General features: G+C 38.5%; 2 protein-coding genes across 11 annotated transcripts; one reads left to right on the forward strand and one right to left on the reverse strand.

Moving 5' to 3' along the window:
• Positions 1 to 734: 734 nt before the first annotated feature.
• anxa6 (annexin A6) lies at positions 735 to 12,451 on the reverse strand. 4 transcript variants are annotated; one of them, XM_082550255.1, is made up of 26 exons: positions 12,285 to 12,451; positions 11,448 to 11,495; positions 11,310 to 11,365; positions 9,518 to 9,602; positions 9,263 to 9,357; positions 8,243 to 8,356; positions 8,067 to 8,157; positions 7,913 to 7,992; positions 7,759 to 7,815; positions 6,707 to 6,800; positions 6,346 to 6,441; positions 6,208 to 6,266; positions 5,920 to 6,042; positions 5,769 to 5,827; positions 5,420 to 5,498; positions 4,731 to 4,812; positions 4,523 to 4,617; positions 4,286 to 4,399; positions 3,528 to 3,618; positions 3,359 to 3,438; positions 3,080 to 3,133; positions 2,888 to 2,981; positions 2,688 to 2,783; positions 2,498 to 2,556; positions 2,193 to 2,330; positions 735 to 1,187 (listed from the first exon to the last, which is right to left on the reverse strand). In XM_082550255.1, exons 3-26 carry the CDS (start codon positions 11,310 to 11,312, stop codon positions 1,128 to 1,130), a joined length of 1,998 nt encoding a protein of 665 aa, XP_082406381.1. In that variant the 5' UTR covers positions 11,313 to 11,365; positions 11,448 to 11,495; positions 12,285 to 12,451; the 3' UTR covers positions 735 to 1,127. The 4 variants fall into 4 exon arrangements, with proteins under 4 accessions (XP_082406381.1, XP_082406382.1, XP_082406380.1 ...); XM_082550256.1 differs by lacking the exon at positions 11,448 to 11,495 and having other exon boundaries at positions 2,208 to 2,330; XM_082550254.1 differs by lacking the exon at positions 11,448 to 11,495.
• A 2,582-nt stretch (positions 12,452 to 15,033) lies between these two features.
• Positions 15,034 to 24,577, forward strand: LOC309719309 (cationic amino acid transporter 2). Of its 7 annotated transcripts, XM_082555354.1 has the most exons (14): positions 15,034 to 15,191; positions 16,091 to 16,158; positions 16,256 to 16,288; positions 16,581 to 17,010; positions 17,459 to 17,614; positions 17,693 to 17,852; positions 17,990 to 18,126; positions 21,342 to 21,564; positions 22,075 to 22,211; positions 22,851 to 22,953; positions 23,033 to 23,166; positions 23,306 to 23,472; positions 23,548 to 23,656; positions 23,746 to 24,577. In XM_082555354.1, exons 4-14 carry the CDS (start codon positions 16,641 to 16,643, stop codon positions 23,874 to 23,876), a joined length of 1,827 nt encoding a protein of 608 aa, XP_082411480.1. In that variant the 5' UTR covers positions 15,034 to 15,191; positions 16,091 to 16,158; positions 16,256 to 16,288; positions 16,581 to 16,640; the 3' UTR covers positions 23,877 to 24,577. The 7 variants fall into 7 exon arrangements, with proteins under 7 accessions (XP_082411480.1, XP_082411478.1, XP_082411477.1 ...); XM_082555352.1 differs by having other exon boundaries at positions 15,034 to 16,158; positions 16,637 to 17,010; XM_082555351.1 differs by having other exon boundaries at positions 15,978 to 16,288.
• The last annotated feature ends 74 nt before the right edge of the window (positions 24,578 to 24,651 follow it).

A 24,651-nucleotide genomic window follows, 5' to 3' on the forward strand; every position in this document is an offset into this window, starting at 1 on the left:
GGGAAATTCAAGAACAGTGTATGTATTGACATTAACAAAGTGTTATTGCAGTAATCTCTTAATCTCCTGTAATTATGATCAAATAGAGCAATTTCAAGTTGGGTGTGCCACTGAGAGCAGCAAGAGCTGCAGACTGCCTTGGATTTGGCGTACTGCAGGGGATTTCCTCGCCACATCTTTTTTTTCTTCTTTCCTCTTTTAACTTGCAGTGGCCCGACAACAGCTGCGCTCACACATATGCAATGAGCTGAAACACTAACAAGAAAAAGACAGCTGTCTTGCACTTTTCCTCTGCATTAACAAGTGTACAAGTGCAACTGACACACGTGAAATGAAGCATAAAGTGACGCGTTAATACGCGCAAATGTGGAAGAGCTAATATGAGCGTGTTAACTATCTATTAGCTGCTATTCAATATCTCAAATCTGCTATTCTGGCATTGTCAGCCTTTATTTACACTAGTTCTCTTTTATGAGTAACAATAACATATGGGTATTTTTGCTAAGCAGAAGAGGTATTAAAATGGAAGGGGGGTTTCCTGATCTTAAATATTCTAGTTCCCATTTTGCTCACCTCTGTACTGTTGCCAGTATCAACATGGTTAATTATTAAAGTGCCTTGTCAAATACAGGAACCCACGTCATAAAAAAGGTACAGCAAGAGAATGTGTGGTCTGATGAGACAAATTAAAAACTGTAATAACAACATGTAGTAAAAAACAGAAGAGACAACTGTTTTCAATTGTGTATTTTTTTATTCAGGTGTGTGTGTTACCTTCAAATCACAGTATTTGTTGGATGGCCTATAAATTAAAGGTTCTGCTTTAGTACCTACTTGTTAAATACACTACAGATGCGAACATGATCATCTTCATCGTGAGCATATAACACTGTAAAAAAAAAAAAAAAAAAAAAGAACCGTCTCATCCTGCTGGACAGGAAGTTGAGACATGAGAGCAGAAAACTGGCTTGCAAGGCTGCGAGGTCATAGGTCACTTGATTTGGCTGAAGAGTGGCAGCAGTTACACTGAGAAAAGATGCTGACGTGAACCATCACAGTTTCACTCTGTCAACAGTCTTGTGGTCACTAAAGTCTGTGAACTGAGCTGCAGCGGGGCTATAACTGCGTTAATCTTCCCCTCCACAGAGAATCAGCAGGGTTTTGCGATAGTCTCCTGACGTGTCACCCTGTGCATGGTTATAAAAACACAAATAGTGGAAAAATCATTTGGTCATGTTTTGGAAGGCAGTGCTTTTTTCTGGCTCACACAATAGTTAAATGCAGAAGAGAAGCTGAGAAATCGGTCTATATCAACAAAGGAGTTAAAAGTGGAATTTCCCCTGTTTATCAGCTGACACTCATACAGTAGATAAAGATTTCTACTTTATAATCTCGATCAAGATTTCACATTTTTATGGCAAAAACGAAACTATGCAGGGCAACTGGTTAGCTTATATTAGTATACATTTTAGAAACAAGGGTAACACAAGCTGGCATTTTCCAGAGGAAACAGAACCAATAAATCTCCTGCTGTTGGCTTTAAGAGGTGCTGGAAGGTGGATTAATAGCGTAGATTGGGATTTGAAGCTTTCCCCCAAACTCTCAGAGGAACATAAGTAAGCATATTTCTCAAAACATGCACAGATTTAAACTTTGAGAAACTGCTCAAATCGAAACCGCTTTTGTAACTGAAACTAGCAAACTGAAAATGTACAATTAAATTGAATTAATTTAATAAATGATCAATTCAGTTATTTCTCTGCACAACTCATAAAAACAAGATAAAGCAATCCTTGCTCTTGCATAATGTGGAAATGTGTTTTCCAAACCAATCCAGGGCAGCTTGTTTTTATTGGTGTCACATTGATTTCATCTGTAAGTTATTATAGAACTGCTTTTAGGAACTTCCTGTCTCTGCATCTGTCAGCCAATCACAGAGCAGAGATAGAGGAAGAATGCAAGAGGGAAATTCCTAAACAGCTGTGTTGTGGCCACAGACCCATAGTCCACCGCAGAGAGCTATAGATTACCGTACCCCACCACCTTACCGCAGCAACAGAAAAAGGATGTGCACTGCATGCTCTGCACACAGCGGGACCAAAGCAATTAAACCAAACCTCCACAGACACACAAGTCACATGTGAACACAGCATGCCAAGCAGAGGTGTTAGTAGACAAAGACTCAGACTTACAATCATAGTTTCTACCTGGATGAATTCATGGAGGGAGGCATCGTGAGTTTCTTTGAACTCTTTTCGGATGTTAAAAAGGTCGATCTCGCTACGGGACACCATGATGCGGATCAGCGCTCTGTCGTCTGTACCAAGACCCTGCAGAGGAGATCAATAAATACTTTGTATATTCTGACTTAGACAACACAGGATTCTGCACCAATAAAAGTGACCTAATCACGTGTTACGGCTGACATCTAGTATCCAGATGACATGCTGAATAACTGATCTAACCCTAACTCATCTAAAACAGGATGAAGAGATACCTTCATGGCTTTGTACAAACGGTCTGCAAAATAAGAGGGCTGGTTCTTTACACTGCGGACTGCAAAGACAAGAGAATCATGCAACAGCTGAGAAGTTGTCACCCAGATTGGATTTCATCAACAGTATCATCCGCTGTGGCAAACTTGAAAGTAAAGGAGAATAAAGTCTGTAGTGAAAAATAGTTATTACCTATTGCATAAAATGCATTTTTCACATCTCCAGACATCTCCTTCTTAATAATCTGTTCAATGTCCTTGTTACTGCATTTGACAAACTCCTGGAACACTGTGAACAGCAAAGAGCACGAAAATCCACTGCATTTTGTTGGAGAAATTTAGTTGAACACTTGTAAAGATCATTGCAACCTACATATCTGTGATGACCTTTACCTTTCCTGAGATGAGGGAAGCTCCTGGTGCACAGGATGCTCATGAACTTCATCACCATGTCATCTGAGTCAGCATTGCATGCATCGGCAAGTTCCTGGTTTGTTCAGGAAGAACAGTGGGAACACAAAACCTTCAGATCAATTCTTACATTTCATATTTAAACACAGTAAAGAAAAGGATGCATTCAGTCACCTGAGCATCTGCATTAGCTCTTTCTACATCTGCAAGGCCCTCCTCTCTTGCACCCTGAACAGACAAGGAGGTTAAATGCAAATTAGTGCCGCTCTGTAAGGCTAGTGGTTAACCAAAAACGTATACTTTTTTTGTAAGACACTATAAAAGACAGTTAGGGAGGTGATTAAATAGATCTATGTGTAACAGAGAACACAAACCAGACTACCAGACTGCAACTTGTGAGTGGGCGTGGAAATTACACACAGTGTGAGTTCTCATGATGATGACAGACATTACCTGCACGAGAGAAACGAGGATCCGACAGAAATGGCCTGATGTGTCTGACTGAATGGCATCCTCCAAAGACTTTTTATAGGCTGCAAAGTATGATATATTACATGCCCTGACAAAGGTTTTTAGGACAAAGCAAGTGATTCTTTAAGCCTTATTCTGGTGCCAAACTTACCACCCTGATAGGCAGCATTCATGGCATGTATTTCCTGATTGCTCCTGGTAACCAGGATCTCAATGAGAGCGTGTTCATCAGTCCCAGCCCCCTAGGAAAAAAAGCTAGTGTGAGCTTCATTTTTTGCTATTTTGGTGCCTGTTGTTTTTTTTTTTTTTTTAAAGAAATAGGCTTTCTAACTCTATGCTGATTATTGTATGTGTGGGACCCAGCAAGGTAGTGCTTTGTGAAATATAAAAAGGTACAAGAGCCCATTTCAAAGTTTAGCTGCCTGTTTAATTCTAAATAACACACTGGACTTCCAAGCTGTTGTCAACATCTAAGACTTACTACTTATCCAAAACAGGTTTCATCTGTTCAGTTCCCATATTAGGTGATAATTTGACTGTTTGCCTTCAAATAACCAAATTATTATATTTCACTATTTGAAAATGCATAAAACGAGGACACAAACAATTATGAAACACCATCTGCACGCAAGTGCTCTCTGCTGAGAGCAGAGGATGAGTCAGGTTTGCCACATAAGGAAATTCAGTCAGGTTGAAAAGTTATAAATACATTTTTATTTGACTATAAAATGTGTTCTATGTAATTTATCTCGGCCAAATATCAACCACCACGTGTTTGGGAAACAGGTATCAGTATATGGGGGATTAAATGTGAACCGTGTTCACTACTCATAGAAATGTAACATATTAGCACTGGAGTGTCATTTAAGAGAGAAATCAGTGGGTGTTTTGGTTTAACTCCTACTTTACCTCCATTGCTTTTCTCATCATTTTGGCATCAAATTCAGCTGGCGTCAGCATGAGCCCAATTATCAGCCTCTCCAAGTTCTTTGACAATTCAGACTTCAGGTCCTTCATCAGATCCTGGAATGCCGAACACAGTGAGTTGTTAAAAGCTGTCGTATCCAGTGGAGGACACATAACAATAAACGAATAAAGGTAATATTTTGTGATTTAGCCATATTTTCTATCATTCCTGTGTCTTACCCTTCCAAGTAGGGATTTGAAGGCCTGTCTGATCTCTTGCCTCTGGGCATTACTTCTCCATGCAACAATATCAATGATTGCATCTTCATCTGTTCCTGTTATAAAGAAAAAGGAAATGCCATATGTAAAAAAAAAAAAAAAAAAAAAAAGAGTTTTGCAAAGTTGCCAGGATAGTGTCAGTGTGTTTTATATAGCAGGGTTTGCATACCAAATCCCTTCATGGCTTTCCTCAGTGCTTGTGCATCAGCAGCAGGGTCGAAATTAGGCGCCGGGCGGACTGTAGGCCTCAGCTGAGGTAGTGCACATTACAAAATTGAAAGACTGACAATTAGTATTTACTCACAGAGTGTCAAAGTTACTAATATCCGTTAATTAAATCCATATCTGTAAGCTTGAACTAAAAGCACAAAGAGGGCTGAAGAACATGCAAAATAAATTATTTGTTATTCAAGATTTTTTTTATTATCTGATAAAAAAATTATGAAGCAACACATTTGGCTTTATGATAATAATCTCTTGACATTTGAGGGGGCGGGTGCCCTCTTGAGTTTAGAATTCATGACACCGCTAACAATGCAAAAGGTTGGTAGGATGAAAAACAGCTCAGTTTCAGGAAGCATTAGAGAGACAGCCTTTTGTTGTCAAAAATGCTGAGATCTTTTTGACATTCACTCTCCAAATGGGGGTTTGGAGAGTTCATTCTAACAGAAAACTATTTGTGTTTCAGCGAACAGCACTCTGATCACATCTAGACAAAGCCTTCACTGTGTAGACATAACACCGTTAGCATATTGCCATAGCACATCATTACAGGGCCAGCAGGTAGTGGAGATGCAAGGCTCTGCTGAGGCAAACATGCAATCACACATCTAAGGTGGGAGCAGATGGAGCCCAAACCTGCACTCTGGTCATGGCACTTAATTCCCACATCTTGTAGGCTATCTGAGCAGCTTCAGGGAAGAATTCTCCAGCTAAGCTGCAATGACCGGTTTGACAAAACATAGCACACTCAGCAAAGCCAGAACCTCAAGCGGTAAATAGTGGGAACATTTCTAGGAAGAAGACTAAAATACAGTCTCTGCACCGTAAGTTTGTTTAAATCAATTATAAGCTTCAACAAAGAGTTTCCATTAGCCTCAGCATTCATTAAGATAATAAAGCTTTTACACAGTTCAAAGTAACAGTAGTAACGCCATACAGTGGTCCTCTAGCACCCCCTTCTGGATGCAGCATTCCTAAAACTTACTCATCATCCCCTCCACAGAGGTTGAGCAGAGTCCGCTTGTAATCCCCTGATGTATCATCCTGGTTGACATACACACACACACAAAGTCATATAAGTGCTCTACATTCACATACAGAGTGCATATAAAACATGCTGTACCTCTCTTTCTCACCTTAATCATGTTATAAAGTGACTTCTCATATCTAAGGCGGAAACACTCTCGAATGTCCAACATGTCAATTTCAGAGCGAGAAATCATGATCCGGATCAGAGTGTTGTCAGCTGTACCGAGACCCTGGAGGGATTGAGGGACGATGCATTGTGGCAACAGTTAAGTAATCCTGAGCAATTTTAATAAATTTAACAATCTGTCACTAACAAGACCTCATTCATCATAACTGTACCAGTAAGTGTGCCTACAAACACACTGGAACCAAACTGAATGGCTACTTGAGCTTACCTTCATTGACTTGTAGAGGCGCTTGGCAAAGAACATGGGAACGCTCCTTATGCACTGGACTATGAGAAAAATGACCAAATTAGGCACTGTGTTGTGTCACAATGTAAAGTACAATGGTGCATTCAGTGCATTTCCTACCAACGGCCAGCATCAGTCTCTCAAAGTCTCCAGACAGCTCGTTCTTAATGCTGTCCTCAATGCTCATCTCTGCAATCTTCTCATATTCATCAAAAACTAAACAAACAGAGGAAAATATTGCACAAAAGTACCAATCTCATCCTTTTGGGTCATTATTGTGTAAAATCTTGAGTTTGCCTTGCTTTAATTCCCCCCAGATTTGACTAAAATGGTTGTCCTGGCATGTTAGCAAGTTTAGGTAACACACATAGTAGCAGGAGGCTAATACTGAGGACAGCCAGCTTCTGAGTCACTTGAGGTCAGAGTGGGGATGACTGGAACGCCTCATTGTTGAGATATTTTCTCGGAGAACTGAGCTTACCCATGCGGAGGTGGGTCACACTACGGTTTCCCAGGATCATGATAAATTTGGCCTCGTCCGTCCCCCACTGCTCCTCTCCAGCTGCATAGAGATCCTACAGAGAGTTTAGAAAACAGATAGGGTCCAGGGCTGAGTTATTATAATTTCGTATTTTGTAATTATATTTCATTTTTATTTATTTTTGGTTTTAATTCGGTTTAGTTTCAGGTGGTTTCCAGAGTGAGTTTACTCGTTTCAGTTCAGTTTTTTATTGTTTGAAAATGTTTAGTTTTAGTTTAGTTTCTATTACTTTCAGTCTTAGTTTTAGTCTTTAGTAATTATTACTGTGAGCAGGGCATCGTGTCAGAGGCAAGATTTAAGTAAATCAGTACAGGTATTACAACAGAAACACAGGACTTTTTAAGCAGCTGACTTACAGTCTTATAGACATTAACATTTCTAGAAATACGTTCATGAAAGCCTCATAAGGCAAATTTTGATGAAATTTTACCAAAATAACAAACACTAAAACTAATGATATTTATATTTTTATTTCAGTTAATTTTACAAAATCAGAAAATCATTTCATTTAATTGATTTTATTCTGATCTCTACTTTTTAATTCTTATCTTAGTTATTTAAAATGTTTTTTCACATCTACATTTATTTCTTAGTTGAGTTTTAGTTAACTATAACAACCTTGGTGCAAGATTTATCTCAGGGTCACAGAAGCTGTACTGACCTTAATTAATAAGCCAAATACCCACTGCACTATCCTGGATGCCTAAAATTCTTGATTGACATTAGCTTTTATGTTTAGTCTTAATTTAAAAAAATGCATACACATCTGCTGAACTAATTTTTGTTAAATTGACTGCAGCGCTTCCACGTGTCAGCACAATACTCATTTAAAGCAACAGAGGCCATTCAGCACTGCCACCAATATGATACTTTAAAAGGAAAGTAAAGGACGCTCTTACAACAGGACACTTCAAGTATTCTTCAAACAAAGGCTGTGTAAAGTCAAACAGCATGTGCATGTTTAGCTTTTATGTTGGCTATAAAATGCTTACTTGGGCATCCTGCTGAACCAGGTCTGCATCCACTACTCCTGACTCATCTCTGGTCCCCTAGAAGTATTGAATCAAAACAACAGACTGCAGATTAGTCAGAGTTTAAAGGCACAGTGATCAAAGCGTGTTTGAGTTTCCTACTTAGTCAACTCACCTGAAGTAAAACAACCAGCATCTTCTTAAAGTGGCCTGAAGTGTCTGCGATTACATCCTCCTCCAGGTCTCTGCCATAGGCTGGGTACACAGATGACAGTTCTAAATACTATCAGATGCGTAATTCAAGTGACGTCTTAGATAAAACATCTTACCGTCCTTGTATGCTGCAACCATGTCATGTATTTGTTTGTTGTTCCTAGAAGCCAGTACTTCAATCAGGCATCTCTCATTTGTTCCAGCACCCTTAAAACAGAGTATGAAGGCGGATGTGAAACAGTTTCTGCCTCATTTAATATGGAGTGAGAGCGAATCAAATTTTTTGGCTTACTTTGATTGCATCATGGATTTCTTTGGCATCGTGGTAGGCCGGGGTTCTCATCAGACTGACAATGAGGCGCTCAAATTTTCCCGTGAGCTCATATTTGAGATCATCAATCAGGTCCTGATGAAAGAGAATTTCGGTGATGCTGGACTCAAAACTGCTATCTTAAGCTTTTAAAGTGTCTAAGCAATGTCTGGAAATTACAGTTGTGCTTAGATGTTCACATACACTCATCATGGGCGTAAATGTCTGGTCATTTTGGGCTTTCAATAATTTCTTTGAGCTGTTATTTTCCCACAGTGAAATGACTATATGGCATAGATCTTTAATGGCTGAAACAAAAACAAGAATTGGGTGCCTCGGCTTTACTCCGTCAAACATACCTCTTATTATTTTGGCCAGAATACTCAATCTTTGTCTCATCTAACCATAAAGATTTCTCGAGAAAGTATTTGACTTTTCTACAATGGTATGTTGATTTTGGAGTAGATGCTCCTCACTATCCTCTCGGTCCGTGGTGATTTCAAACTCTCTTCATTGGAGACAGTGATGCTGGTGTTCCAACAGTTTCCAGTTCATGGCAGGCTTGAGCTTCGGTGGTTCCTGGGTTCTGAGAATGGCAGTTTTGGTCTACTCCCTTGACAAAATGGTGACACATCTGAATAACTTTACGTACAGTTGTTTGTAGTGATGATCCTGGAATCTGCAGCTGGTTAGGAATAGCTCCAGGAGACCTTCCCAAACTGCGTAAATCTACAATTGTCCTTCTTAGATCGTCACTGAGTTTCTCTAAATATTGGTCAGTAAAATACATTTGACCCTGCATGGATTGAAGACACTCCAAAATAAATTCAAAATTGTGCACCTAATTCTTATTTTAAACCCATTAAATATGTATACTCTACATTTATTGCAACTTGGAAAAAAATAATGGTTAAAATAAATCATTAGATCATTGAAATTAACAGATGAATGCCAAGTAAACTTCTGACCACAGCTGTAGCATTTGAAAATGTATTTGTTTACCTGTCCAAAGTTGCTTTTGTAAGCTGCGATGATTTCTTGCCTTTGCGCATTGCTTCGAGAGGTGACCAGGTCCAAGATGGCCTCTTTGTCACTTCCTGAGAAACAGAAAAGAAACATTTTCAACAAAGACCTAAAAACTCATCCTAGACAGCATCGAGAAATTCGTCAAGTGATGATTCAACTGACTAGTGAGGAGGACAAACGATGACCTTTACACCTCTGTGGCCATGAATCACGGAGGAGTGGGGCACTCACCAATGCCTTTCATAGCACTGTAAAGGGCCTCGGCATCAGCGGTGGGGTCAAAATCGGGAGCGTCTGTTATTGTACCTCTGAACACCTGAAAGAGTGAACAGCTCAAGTCAATTTCAAACATTTTCAGTTAAGATAAGAATAAATAACACAGACATGCTACTCTTTCGTGCTTAAATAAGAAGTGACAAGAACATATGATATCAAAGTACATCTGAAACAAGATTTCTGTTGTTCGGTATGGTTAGGTCAAAGGTGTCTTTTAATAATAAACTGAATAATAAATAAATACAGCAATGACACTGGTCTGTGGTTACAGAGGTGAGGCCACCAGCTACCAGCCAAGAGCAACAACAAGGGTCTACAATACCTGATACAACATAAATATACTACATTAGTATTTTTGATTATTTGCTATATTAGCAATGTGATTCTGGAGATGGCATTTTAAAACTGTTAAATGGACTGCTATGAAACTTGATACAATCAGTCATCAAGTCCAGTGACTTTGCTGCTTCATACGGTTTTCCTCTACTGCCATGTGTCATTAAAATATTGGGTTTTTAGTCGACAGCCATGAAATTTGATACATTAATGTCTCCATCAGGATAAATTCCTCTAATTTTTGTCACTACATTTCTATGCTAATTATGCTAACACAACCAAACATGTGAGCATTCTTCATGTTACATGTCAACATATCAGTGTAGCTTTTCTGTAGAAAAAAGGAGACTAAAAAAGAAAGGCTAGTATGAGAGAAGAGGATCTCACATTTTGAGCCACAGCTTGCATTTTGCAGATGGCTCGAAACAGCAGTGGGCTTGGCTTTGCTATGACTTTGCATATGCTGCTCACCTCCAGAGCAGACCAGTTGTAAACCCTTTTTTTAACCATACACTTTGCTTTTTTAATAAATTTGCACTTTATGTCCCATTCTCTAACAATGCATTATCTCAACCCACACCTCCTTGCATGCTGAGAGTAGTGGAGTGGTGTAGCAGCAGTGACAGCAGCTGAGTATTTGCACCTGTCTCACCCCCAACAGATCAGAGTGTGTGTATGTTGCTTGCCTGTTTGTGCAGGGGCGGGAAAGTAGACAGGGTCGGGTTGCACACAGAACTTTTACACATCAGACCATCTAATATGCAATAGCTCAAAAAGGATGAAAAATATCAACATTATGATCTTGTAATAATAAGATCTTCACAAAAACGGCTGAAAAATGAAACTGCAGCAGCTGCTCTCGAGGTTACTGCTGCATTGAGGCTGTCAGCCAAGTTGTGCTCTCCGCCCAGCTACAGAAGCCACTGTATATGCTCTGCTTAACATCACTCCTCAGGACAGCTGTAAAGCTTCACCCACGTGGCAACAGGCCACAAACACAAGCCCCTAGCAACAGACTTTAACTAAACTAATCACGGTTCGGTAAAGTGAATTTAATAACAATAAGTTGATTTCTATGCATCCCTCCCCCTATAAGTGCAATTTGTTTCATCTGGTGCCCAAACTTTAAAAGAGGTAAGAGCTAGTTTGTGTTTAACCTTAAATAATTTTACAAAGTCATTCTGGAAAAATGCCGTCAGGTATAACGAGGTGCTGCAGGTAGCACTGACACTCTACACTCCTGTTTTTGATGTTGCGCAGGGCTCACATGGTGGCAGATGGCAGCCTCACTCTATCCACGCCAGTGTCACACAAAACAATTCATTCTGCTGCACTGATACAAGATCTGGTCTGCAGTTTGATTATAGCTAACATGATACAAGGCCAGATGACCAAGCTCTTGTCCACTTACCATGTCTATATTTGGTCTTATATGTCAACACTGCTCAGGAATCAATAGTTTCAGGCCTAAAGGGAAAACAGAAATGCTGAGGTACAGGTAGCCAGTTGCACTGGAAAACATCCTTGCAATGTGAAAGGTGACCTTCACCTCAGCTTTGGATGAAACTATGTTGCAAACAATGATGATCTTTATTTCCTGAGTAAATACAAAGAGGTACTGTTATTCATTATCCAGGCTGTTCTTAGCTAGAGCGCAGGAGCAAAAAGCAGACGGGGGCCTGCTTTTTATTAGACTCAACCTCATATTCACACAAAAATACATTGATGGATGGAATATGTTTTATTTAAACTTGCAGGAAAGCTGGAGCCACATTTCCCATGCAGCTATATTCTGACTATAATGCAGACATTCAGACAAGGTAAACATGTTGAGGCGTCAGTACAGAGAAGCTACTTCTTCTAGACTGACGATACTTAATTTAGAATCACAACACAGAAGTAGGCTACACTGAACTTACACACAAATAGTTTTTAAGGAATAAAGAATTTATGCTAAATTGAGGGGGGAAAGAGTACTCTACATGGTTTGAAATACTGTACTGTTTGTTTAAAACTCCAGTGAGGCTTTCCCAAAAATAGCACGCGCGCAGTTTATCTTAATATCAGAAGACAGGTCTGGGGGACAGGGCCTCTCGGCCTCTCTCTCCCTTTATATGTACACAGGGCCACACCCTTCTCTGTTAATTCCCCCCACATACACACACCGAAGGATATTCTTTAAATCAGAGGCTTTAAATCTAATGGTATATTGTTTTTCTGAATTAAGTTTCATTTTAAACTTTCCTCGAGTTGAATTTTATTACAGCCGTTCCTTCTGCAGCCACGGGTGCCAGGGGCACATTTAAAAATGACACCTCAGCAAACTTTTCTGTTAATTTGTGACCCATTATATGGAGCCGACAGCGAACGACAGAGAGCAGCTTACCTTCTCGGTGCAGGAAGTATCGGTGCAGAGTGACAGCGGCCCCTAAACTCGGTCTGTCTTTCCCCCCCGGTCGGATGAATTCAGGCCGGCCAGTTACTCGTCCTCAGTGACGTGGTGACTGCGGCGCTCTCTCGCGCGGCTTCTGTAAAGCGTGCGCGCATGTCTGCGCGTGAGAGAGAGCGAGAAAGAGAGAGCGGTGCTTTGATATATACGTGCTTAATGCAAGAGAATGCTTCAAACACGGGTGTAAATGTGACTGGGTAATAGCTGCTTATTTCTATTATTTCCCCCACACCCTAATGTTGAAAAAATAAATAAATATATATATATATATATGTATATGTATATATATATATATATATATATATATATATATATATATATATATATATATATATATATATATATACATATATATATGAACGATTAATTGACACCTTTCTTTTATATATTGAGCCACCACTTGGAGCTGGTAACAGGCAAGCATAACTTTCTGAATTTTGGCACATGCGCACGAGTCTGAGTTTTAACAGAGGCAGCTTACTGACACTGACGTGACAATTTGTTCTATTTCTGTCCTGTCAGAAGACCTCCAGTAAGTGTGGAGGGGCGTGTGAGTGCGTGTGTGTGTTTAGTGGGAGGGGAGGGGGAGCATAGCTGCGGTATGACAGTAAAACGAGTGCCACATTCATTGCTCTATTCCTGGAATGCATGCATGCATGTTTTGCCCACAAATTTGCGTGTTGCATGTGTATTTCCTGTGATCTTTTATGTTGGGCTTTTTACTTCATTCATTCATGGTGATACTGGTGACACCGCATGTGGAGAGAAAGGTGACGGAAGAGATGATGAGAAACTAGAGGTGACTTACAGGAAGCTGACAGGGAGTCCAGTGCTCCACTTCGCAACAGCAAAGAAAAAAAGGGGGCATGACTCAGTATTTCATTAGGTGAATAAAAATGTGATAAAAGTTCACACCTGGTCTATGTGCTTGATAAATGATCTTATTTACTGTGTTCAGATGCAATTCACACATCATATGCTCAGTGAGGCACAGAAGACAGGGAGATAGGATTAACATTAAACCCTGTTTGCTCTCTTCAAAGGTTGGGGAGGGAGCAGAGATAAGCACGCTATGTCTATGGGAGGGAAAGACAGATTGATGATGGGGAGGTGGTTATGAACATCTGTAGTGATGTTTCAGCAACATTTTAGATTAGACCAATTAGATCATTGTGTAAATGTTGATCAACCCGTTTAACAGGAAAAATGTCCTGTTTTGGAGGCCCTGTATGTTTTACATTTGAATGTTATACTCCTTGTTACTTGAAGAATATGTTTTGGTCTGTGCCTCTGGTACTATGAACTTTAAAGTGGACGTATTGGGCAAAAACCTATAGCGTCAGAGGCTTTAGCTTTGATCTATGAATGAAATGAGTCCACTGATATGTTTTTCTTTTTTCTTTTGGTTTCCTCTCCTTTAGTGTACCCTTTTCATCTTCGCCCCCAACCAGTGTTGAAAGAATGGGGTGTCCATATGGTGGAAACAGTGAAGCGGCAGAGAGGAATTTCTTTTGTTGCACAGCGACCTCTTGTGGTTTGAAGATATACTGCATACCCAACATAACAATTTCATTCTGGCTGAGATGGGAAATATATATTAATGCATATTCATTTTATTTATTGTTGAAATGAAAACAAATTCATTTTCAAACTATGTAAACTGTATTCATTAGATATGTAATCATTAATAAACATTTCATCTATGATGAGTCTATGATTGTGGATTCTGGATCTTTAGCTCTGAATTTTGAGGTCTTTTGGGGCTTCTCTTGGTTCTTAGGTTGCTTATTGGTATATTTGTTTTTAATATTCTCTTGTATTTTGAGCCTCAGCTCTTTTTTAGTTTACCTCCCTGTCTTGTTGTCTTTGACTAGTATCAGCTGTTTTCTTTTCCCCAGATGTTTCTACTCTTTTTACAGCCAAAAAAACAAAACAAAACAAAACAAAAAACAAACAAACTTCTGTCTTTCTCTCTCTTTTTTTGCATGAAACATTAAATCTTTGTTTAAAAAAAATTAACAAAGCATCAAAGCTATTATACTCCCTTTTAGCACCGTATCTTTATTCTTGTACTCAGTTTAAGCTTTAAAGGAGTCCCTAAGAGGTCAGTTCATCCTCTGTCTAAATCAAGCTCCTTACTGCTTAAGGCCTGTAAGTTTTTAAAGCTGTTCTAGTCTGATTGGCTGTCCTTTGCAAACAAATGGCTCAAACAGTGTGTGGGTGGAGTTTCTGTGCTCACAGCAAGAGTTGTGTGCCATATTAAGTTATTCACTCTCACTGATGTCACACAAATCCCGAAGCAGAAAAACAGATGGAAATAAAGCATTAGGAGCAGTCACAGTGATTACATCCACATACACAGATTATTCAAAGCCATGATTATTAGGAGTAGCCACATCTATACCACTATTAGATGGCAGAAAATAAGCAAAGTTATAGAGGCATCTGGTAAAACATAATTATATTTTTTTCGACACATTTCCAAACATCAGTAATAGTTATTTCTGATCAAATACGTGCACTTTATACAGCAAATTGTAAATCTGAAGCGCAACAACAAACGAATGGGTACAAAAGCATTTTTCACATTCTGAACAGGATTTTCTATTCACAGTTCTCACCCTGTGCCTTCATTGCAATAATGAACACATTATGATCCACACTGGTCGGGAGTAAGAAAGGCTACTTTGTAAATAATTCCACTGAGTGGGAGGGTCATGCAGGCCGGTCTTGTATATATCGCTGTAAAAGTCATGCTTCTTTCATCCAAGTCAGCATCACGGATATTTTCGTTCCACTCTACTTTTGAAGTCACCAGTAACTCCTCGTGGGACTGAATGCAAGGTAATGAACTTGTGTGTCTGCTGCATAAAAATATGACGTCAGTTTCAAATCCCTGACCTTTTCTTTAATAAGAATCTGTGCATTTTAATGACTGTGCTTCTTTAAATGCACAGTAGGCAGCCGAAAAACAACATTATAAACATTAACTGCTTAACTGCAATGATTAATGGGATATCTGGCTAAACAAACCATGATTTTTTAGTTAAGCATTACCCTCGATATGCTATCTCAGCAAGTGAGATCCGCAGATATGAATGCTTAAGTTTAGTCAAAAGTACTTTGACCGCACAGGCTTCCTCCCCACTCAGCTCCTGCCTGCTGAGGTAGATGCCACAAGGGATTAGGAGAGCTCAAATCCCCTGATTGGAGATGAGAAGGTAAATGCTGCCTCTCAAAGTGTGCAGCCTCCTGCCCGAATAAGTCATAAAAGCTGCTTTGTCCTCCCCCATGTCATGAACTCACCGGGCCATTAAAGCGGCAGGCTCACACCTTCATGTTGAGATGGAGATACAGCTGCTTCAGTGCAAGCGGACAAACTCCACAACATAGCTGTAGTAATAAGACCGCAGGCTTGTTTTTAAGCGACACAACAATGTAAGGGCCCTCTGAGAAGACACAGTTATTGTTATAGAAATTAAATATAGAAATCTGTAGGAAACCCTCAAAAATAAGAATAGGTGCATGTAATTTTTGATCTTATATTAAAGTAAATATAGGAAAAAGCTATGTCATCTTTGTTTTCTCACTGTGCCTTAACTTTGATTTGATTTAATTTGATTTGAACAGTAGTTGATTAAAGGCAGCCCTGAAAGGCACTGCTGCTGTGAGAACACATCTAACACATAAAGCTTTTGGACTCTTCAGAAATATTCAAAGAAGTAATTGTGCTGTGAATGAAGGCTTAAAGTGCAATCCTGAAGCCGGGGCGTGGATTTCTGTGCTGGGGGTGGCATTCTGGAAATCTCAGGTATCAGCACTATCATATCAGGAGAATGATAACGAGATACATTTATAAAAGGGTACTGTAACTGAGCCGAATGACACATCCTATTCCTACTTCTTAGCACATCTACGAGGTACAAGATCACACCAAAGAGGTAAGTGAATGTGTTCCTAGTCTCACTTCTGTCAAGTGTTAGGAGAGCATGTTAGCTGTCATGTGATAATGATTAAGCTTTAATAAAACAGATTTTCTTAAGTCTTAACAGCTTGCATGTGCTCTTCAGTTCCTCAGTTTAATTACAGTAGCATTCTGTTCTCTTTCTACACAAATAAAAACACTAATAGACTTTGAAAATCATGTTTCCCAGAAGAAAGAATCTTCTTCCGGAGGCTGACCTGACAATTATTCACTCACTGAGAAACACTCCTCACCTTTTGTCCCACTAGGTCACTCCTTAAATCTCTCTCGTTCACTCATCTTCCATCCTGATCCAAACCCACAGAAGTATGTCGTGCAGCGTAGTGAAGTCCTTTCTGGTGAGCCTATCCCGGAGGAAGCCCCTCGAGCCCGACGGGGAAGAGTCCACCTTCAATCGATGCCTGACCACTCTGGACTTGGTGGCCCTCGGTGTGGGCAGCACCCTGGGGGCTGGTGTCTATGTCCTCTCTGGAGAGGTGGCCAGAGACACCGCGGGACCCAGCATCATCATCTCCTTCTTCATCGCTGCCCTGGCCTCTATATTTGCTGGGCTATGCTACGCAGAGTTTGGTGCCCGGGTTCCTAAAACAGGCTCAGCATACCTTTACAGCTATGTGACGGTGGGAGAGCTCCTTGCTTTTATCTCTGGCTGGAATCTGCTGCTCTCCTACGTCATAGGTGAATATATGCAAATTGTAACATCTATTATTCAATGATATTTTCTTCCTTTATTGATGATTTAGTGATCTCTCCTCCTACCTGTATATGCAAACAGTGCATAAACCTAACATAATCTTTTTACCACACTCTGATCATAAATGATCAACCACCATTAAGAGACTATTTAACACTGTGACCTTTCAACCAGTGGAGCAGCGAATTCTTGACTGCTTTTTTTCTACCTCACTGTGTCACATCTCTTGCTACATTAATTTTAACAATAGCACATACCGGGATCACTGCTTTGCAACAATCCCAATAATAACCCCATAAACCAGGACTGTGATTCAAAACCCTGAGTTATAAAGAGGGTAGGAAGTTTCTTTTTCTTTTGTTTATGGCTGCAGGTAAATTATGGCTGATTAATTCGTTTATTACATTAACTATCTTTTCACTATCTGCTCAGGGACATCGACTGTTGCACTGGCATGGAGCGGAACATTTGATGAACTCATTGGGGGAGTCATATCAAAATACTTTGCAGAAAATGCTGCCATGGGCCTGCCTGGCTTAGCTCCTTACCCAGATGTCTTTGCTGCAGCTCTGATCGTGCTCTTGTCAGGTAAAATAGTAAAACTGGTGTTAAATGGTGACCACAAATGAGGATGAGATCGCTGAATTAACCACCTTTTCCACGAAGGTCTCCTGTCTTTTGGAGTCAAAGAGTCAACGATGATCAACAAGATCTTCACAGCGATCAACATCCTGGTGCTGCTGTTTGTGATCATTTCTGGATTCATCAAGGGAGACATCTCCAACTGGAAAATCAGCAAGGAAGATGTGTTAAACGCCACTGCCATGTAAATAAATGCAAAAACAAACAAACAAACAAAAAAAACACTCAAGTAAATCATGACCTATATAATTACAGCATTATTGTTCTCCTGGATGAGCTAACTGGAAATAACCACAAAGTATTGCTCTCTACCCGCTGCAGAAACGGAACTGACATTGCTAATGCAACAAGCGAGTTTGGAGTGGGCGGATTTTTCCCCTATGGCTTTGGTGGAACCGTGGCTGGAGCTGCAACATGCTTCTATGCTTTTGTTGGATTTGACTGCATTGCTACAACAGGTAAGAAGACAATTTGTCAGTTTAGCTTAGTTCAAGCTTCTTTCAGCTGCTTCCTAATTAAATTTTTTGACTGACACAACCCCAAAAGGGATTTTTTATCTCCTCCCAGGATCAAACTGGGGATCTTTTACCAGTACACTATGTATCCAACATAACATAACATAACATAAATAACACAACACAACACAACACAACATAACAACACAACACAACACAACACAACATAACATAACATAACATAATAACACAACACAACATAACATAACACAACACAACACAACACAACATAACATAACATAACACAACATAACATAACAACATAACACAACATAACATAACAACATAACAACATAACACAACACAACACAACACAACACAACATAACATAACATAACATAACATAACAACATAACATAACACAACAACATAACATAACACAAGACAACACAACATAACATAACATAACATAACATAACATAACATAACATAACATAACATAACATAACATAACAACATAACATAACAACATAACACAACACAACACAACATAACATAACATAACATAACATAACAACATAACATAACATAACATAACATAACATAACACGATATAACACAACACAACACAACACAACATGACATAACACGACATAACACAACACAACATAACATAACATAACAACATAACAACATAACACAACACAACACAACACAACACAACACAACATAACATAACATAACATAACATAACATAACATAACATAACATAACATAACAACATAACATAACACAACAACATAACATAACACAAGACAACACAACATAACATAACATAACATAACATAACATAACATAACATAACATAACATAACAACATAACATAACAACATAACACAACACAACACAACATAACATAACATAACATAACATAACATAACATAACATAACATAACATAACAACATAACATAACATAACATAACATAACATAACACGATATAACACAACACAACACAACACAACACAACATGACATAACACGACATAACACAACACAACATAACATAACAACATAACACAACACAACACAACACAACACAACATAACATAACATAACATAACATAACATAACATAACATAACATAACATAACAACATAACATAACACAACAACATAACATAACACAAGACAACACAACATAACATAACATAACATAACATAACAACATAACATAACAACATAACACAACACAACATAACATAACATAACATAACATAACAACATAACATAACATAACATAACATAACATGACATAACACGATATAACACAACACAACACAACATGACATAACACGACATAACACAACACAACATAACATAACATAACATAACACAACATAACATAACATAACATAACATAACATAACATAACATAACATAACATAACATAACATAACATAACATAACATAACATAACATAACACAAGACAACACAACATAACATAACATAACAACATAACATAACAACATAACACAACACAACACAACACAACACAACACAACACAACATAACATAACATAACATAACATAACATAACAACATAACATAACATAACATAACATGACATAACACGACATAACACAACACAACATAACATAACATAACATAACACAACAACATAACATAACACAAGACAACACAACATAACATAACATAACATAACATAACATAACAACATAACATAACAACATAACACAACATAACACAACACAACATAACATAACATAACATAACATAACATAACAACATAACATAACATAACATAACATAACATGACATAACACGATATAACACAACACAACACAACATGACATAACACGACATAACACAACACAACATAACATAACATAACATAACATAACACAAGACAACACAACATAACATAACATAACATAACAACATAACATAACAACATAACACAACACAACACAACACAACACAACATAACATAACATAACATAACATAACATAACAACATAACATAACATAACATAACATAACATAACATAACATAACATGACATAACACGACATAACACAACACAACACAACACAACACAACATAACATAACATAACATAACATAACATAACATAACATAACAACATAACCTAACATAACATAACATAACATAACATGACATAACACGACATAACACAACACAACACAACATAACATAACATAACATAACATAACATAACATAACATAACATAACATAAAGGACAAAGATAATTGGAAGAGAATGAATGGATGGAAAAAATATTGCAATCGTGGATAATGGATGAAATAGTGCTTTATTTCCAGAGAGGAGTAAATTACAATTATAACGATGAGTATTTCCTCTACACTCATTAAAAAAGCACACTAAAAATAAAATAAACTTCCTCCACTTTTTTATTTAAAATTTTATAAACTTTTTAATTTTCACCATAGATTCTTTACATTTTTATGGGGTTATTTTTTTAGTGGTGCTGGGAAAGGGTTAGAAAAATCGATACAGTACGCTATTGTATCGCAATATTTTGTGTGGCAATATTGTATCGATGCAGGGACAACACTCTGGGAATAATATGAACAACGAACAATCTTCCTGTAAATAATCACGGTTGGACTTGGACCGACTGTAATCACTCAGAGAGCTCTACAAATTTACAAATAACTTGCATTTGATTTATAAATGCAGGCAGATTGCCAGCATGTTGCCATCAGTCAGATGTCAATGAGAAAAACTCGAGGGAACTGGACTCAGCTGGCTGCAGCTGGTTGCATTCCTATAGAACAGGAAGTGCAGATTAATAGTTAGATTTGAAATTCTGTCTGTGTTATCAGACACAGATTACATGTAATTTCCAAACTGACCTCATATAATTGCAGTGAGATAGCAGATTGTCTCCGTCTTAACGCAACATTTATGGCAGGTTTCAGTAACTGTGTTGGTATGCTTGACAATTCCATTTTGTAGCAAAAATAAATAAATAACTGAAGTGGGATAACTTCTTATTGGCTAAAACAGACTGACAAAGTTTAACGTTGAGGACATAATTTGCAGATGATTCTCTCCACTAGTTTTTATGATTTTTGTGTAACAATGCATGAAACTCCTGCAGGAGATATATCTTGTAAGGGGGTCACTAACTTCTTGGTTTCCTTTCTTTTAGGAGAGGAGGTGAAGAACCCGAAGAAATCTGTCCCTATTAGCATTGTGGTCTCATTGCTTATATGTTTCCTGGCCTACTTTGCTGTGTCTGCTGCTCTCACCCTTATGATGCCATACTACCTGCTAAGTGAAACGAGCCCACTGCCAATAGCCTTTGACTACATTGGATGGGGTCCTGCCAAATATGCCGTGGCTGTGGGTTCACTGTGTGCCCTGTCAACTAGGTATGACAGTATGGGTAGTGCATGCATGGATCAAGTGATGTTTAAAGCTCAAAGTCAGAAAGAAAAAGGTGCAAAAATAAATGTATGTTATTTGGAAAAAAATAGAAAAATTATAATGGATGTTCAAAAGTCCAAAATGTTGAAAAATAAATCTAGAAAAGTAGCTACTAAACAGTAGCTAACTCAAAAAGTTCATTAAAAATGTAACGTTAACGTAAAATAACTCAGCTGAGTAATAATTAACAGACAAGGTGTGGAGGACGTGTCAGGTTCCAGAGGCGGTGAATGATTCTTCCACTGCCTCTGATGTTTGCGAGGTGGATAAATTATGAAATTGCCAGTACATTCTTCTGACTTCAGTCATCATAGCAGATTAAGCTGTTAAAAAGAAGCCATATGTCAAATCAGTTGGTTTAGTTAGAGTGACCTTTTGACACTGATTTGTGAAATGACTAATTTAGATTACAAATTAATCGGACACTGCATTCATTTTGTTGTTTGTCTTTCCAGTCTGCTAGGTTCCATGTTCCCGATGCCTCGAGTACTTTTTGCCATGGCGAGAGACGGGCTGCTTTTCAAACCTTTGTCCAAAGTCACCTCCAGAGGCAGTCCAGCAATAGCTACTATATCATCTGGCATTGTGGCAGGTACAGGTATACACTTTATAAATAAAAGTACTGTAAATATAATAGAAGTAATAAACCTAAAACAAAAAATAGTACATGTAATAAAATACTTTTGAATGTGTCCAGTAATAACTCTTATTTTAATGATGCTTACAGATGCTTACACAGAGGTACTGTGCCACACCTTGTGTGTTTGCGTATTGTATGTACGGTTGGCAGGGTATCTATCTTAATTGCCCCTTGGGGATAAATAAAGTCTCTCTAACTCTCTCTCTTAATCTATGAATTCAGCTCTTTTTATTGTCATTGCAATATGCATTTGGAATCCAGCCATGCAGTCTGCCTGTACAATCGCGTGTGAACATTTCTCTAAAGAGCTTACTGGACTTAAGTGGTATGCTGTAGTACTGTAATAGGATACCACCATAGAAAAAGTAACCAACACTGATGACTCCAACCTCTTCTGGTATTAACATCAGCACAAAAACTGTGTGCCAGGAGCTTCATGATGTAGGTTTCTATAGCTGAGCAGAGCAACTCCCGTAGGTGTCATGTGTATAATATTTTGTACTTATGCTAATGCTGTTCTGCATGATCCACAGAGGTCGAGGTTTATGGGCTAGAAATAACATTTAATTCCATTTTTCTCCCTGGCTTTAGCCATCATGGCTCTACTGTTTGATCTGAATGCCTTGGTGGAACTGATGTCCATTGGTACTCTGTTTGCTTACACACTCGTGGCAGTATGCATCCTGATACTGAGGTACATTTATCTGTTAACACCCTGCAGCTATGTATTCACTCTGCTGTGCAAATCGACTGATTTTTTGTGGTCGTTGTAGGTACCAGGTGGGTCCATCTGAAGACACAGAACTTAAGATCACAGAATCAAAGAAAAAGTTTAGCTTCTTCAAACCTCCAAAAGCACCCAACTCTTCCACAGCACGAACAGTCACGCTCTTGACCATATTTTCTAGTAAGTAAGGAAAACATCACTGAGGCATCTTTACTGATGCTTCTGTAGCACTGAAGTTCTTTTCTTGACCAGCAACAGGTTCATGACGGGCTTTCTCGCCTCTAATCTTTCTTTCTCGTCTTTTACTTTCCCACTGCAGTTCTGTGCATTCTTGCACTGTGCATTACTCTGAGCCAAGGCATGGAAGCTCTTGCCAACACTCAAGCATGGAGCATCGTGCTTGTCTGTATCTTTGGAGTGCTCCTGCTGGTCAACTTGTTCCTCATCTGGAGACACCCAGAGAATCCCACGAAGGCATCGTTCATGGTAAGAAGTGGTTCAAGTAATTTCTTGTAATCACCAACTAGGAATCTCACATCTCTGCATTTTCTCCTTCTTCAGGTACCTTTAATCCCTCTTCTGCCCTTACTGAGTACTTTAATCAATGTCTACCTGATGGTGCAGTTAGGCGGTCAAACATGGATCCGATATGCTGTCTGGATGCTAATAGGTATGATGGGTATATTTTTGTTTGAGAGGATTAAAGGGATGCTATCTAGCTGGGTGACCCTCACTCTTCTCTTTTCTTCTCTTCTGCAGGGTTACTTATCTATTTTATCTATGGAATGCGTAACAGCGTCCAGAGGAAGCGACTCATGACCGACCACGCAGAGATCGAAACAGTCAGCGGCAAAACAGACAAGGATAGTATGAAAGAAGAGAAATTCTGAGCTCAATCGGGGTGAAGACAGATAAACTGAGATGTTACAGTGAGCGACTTGCTTTAACTTATAACCACTGCTTGAGATGCACCGGTGCTGCTGCCTTTCAGCAGTCTTCAATCTACGACAGCACCGAAGCAAATGGCCTGATAACTTGTTAACTTGACGGTTTATTACATCCTAACGCAGTCTGTTTGTTATCTAAATGGTCCAAAATGAAACACTCCCTAAGATATATTTGGACCGAGAAGATCTTCACTTATCACTGATTTTCACATTGTTGTTAAGGATATTTATCTGTATATCTTGTCGTATTAGTGAGCCTGTTCCAAAGAAAAAATATTCTGTAGATTATTTGCTTTTATAATTCTGAAATAACAGGTTTACACTTTTCTTATCAAGTGCAAAATGTAAATTATTTTTATTTCAGTTTTACATTATTTTAATTTTTTTTTAATATTTTTTTTTAAATGTGCAGAATTTGACTGAAGACCTTATATTTTACAGAGCTGATACAGAAAACCTTTTATGGGATTTCATCTTCCATTTGTAAATATGGAAACTGCATGTGATTGTTAACTAAACAACTCCCACTGTACACTTGAATTAAAAATGAAATGATTCGCTTTTGTAAAACACTTAAATATGGAGTTACCTTGTTGCAGTCTGTGTCGATAAAGAGGTAAAAATAAAGGACTACTATAAGTTCATTCCCACTGCAGACGTGCACAAAGAAGCAGATATGGCTCACTATTTAGAGTCGACTGAGAACAAAAGGACCTTT

This window comes from Aulonocara stuartgranti, assembly GCF_965226115.1.
Source record: "Aulonocara stuartgranti genome assembly, chromosome: 2".
NCBI classification, from domain to species: Eukaryota; Metazoa; Chordata; class Actinopteri; order Cichliformes; family Cichlidae; genus Aulonocara; species Aulonocara stuartgranti.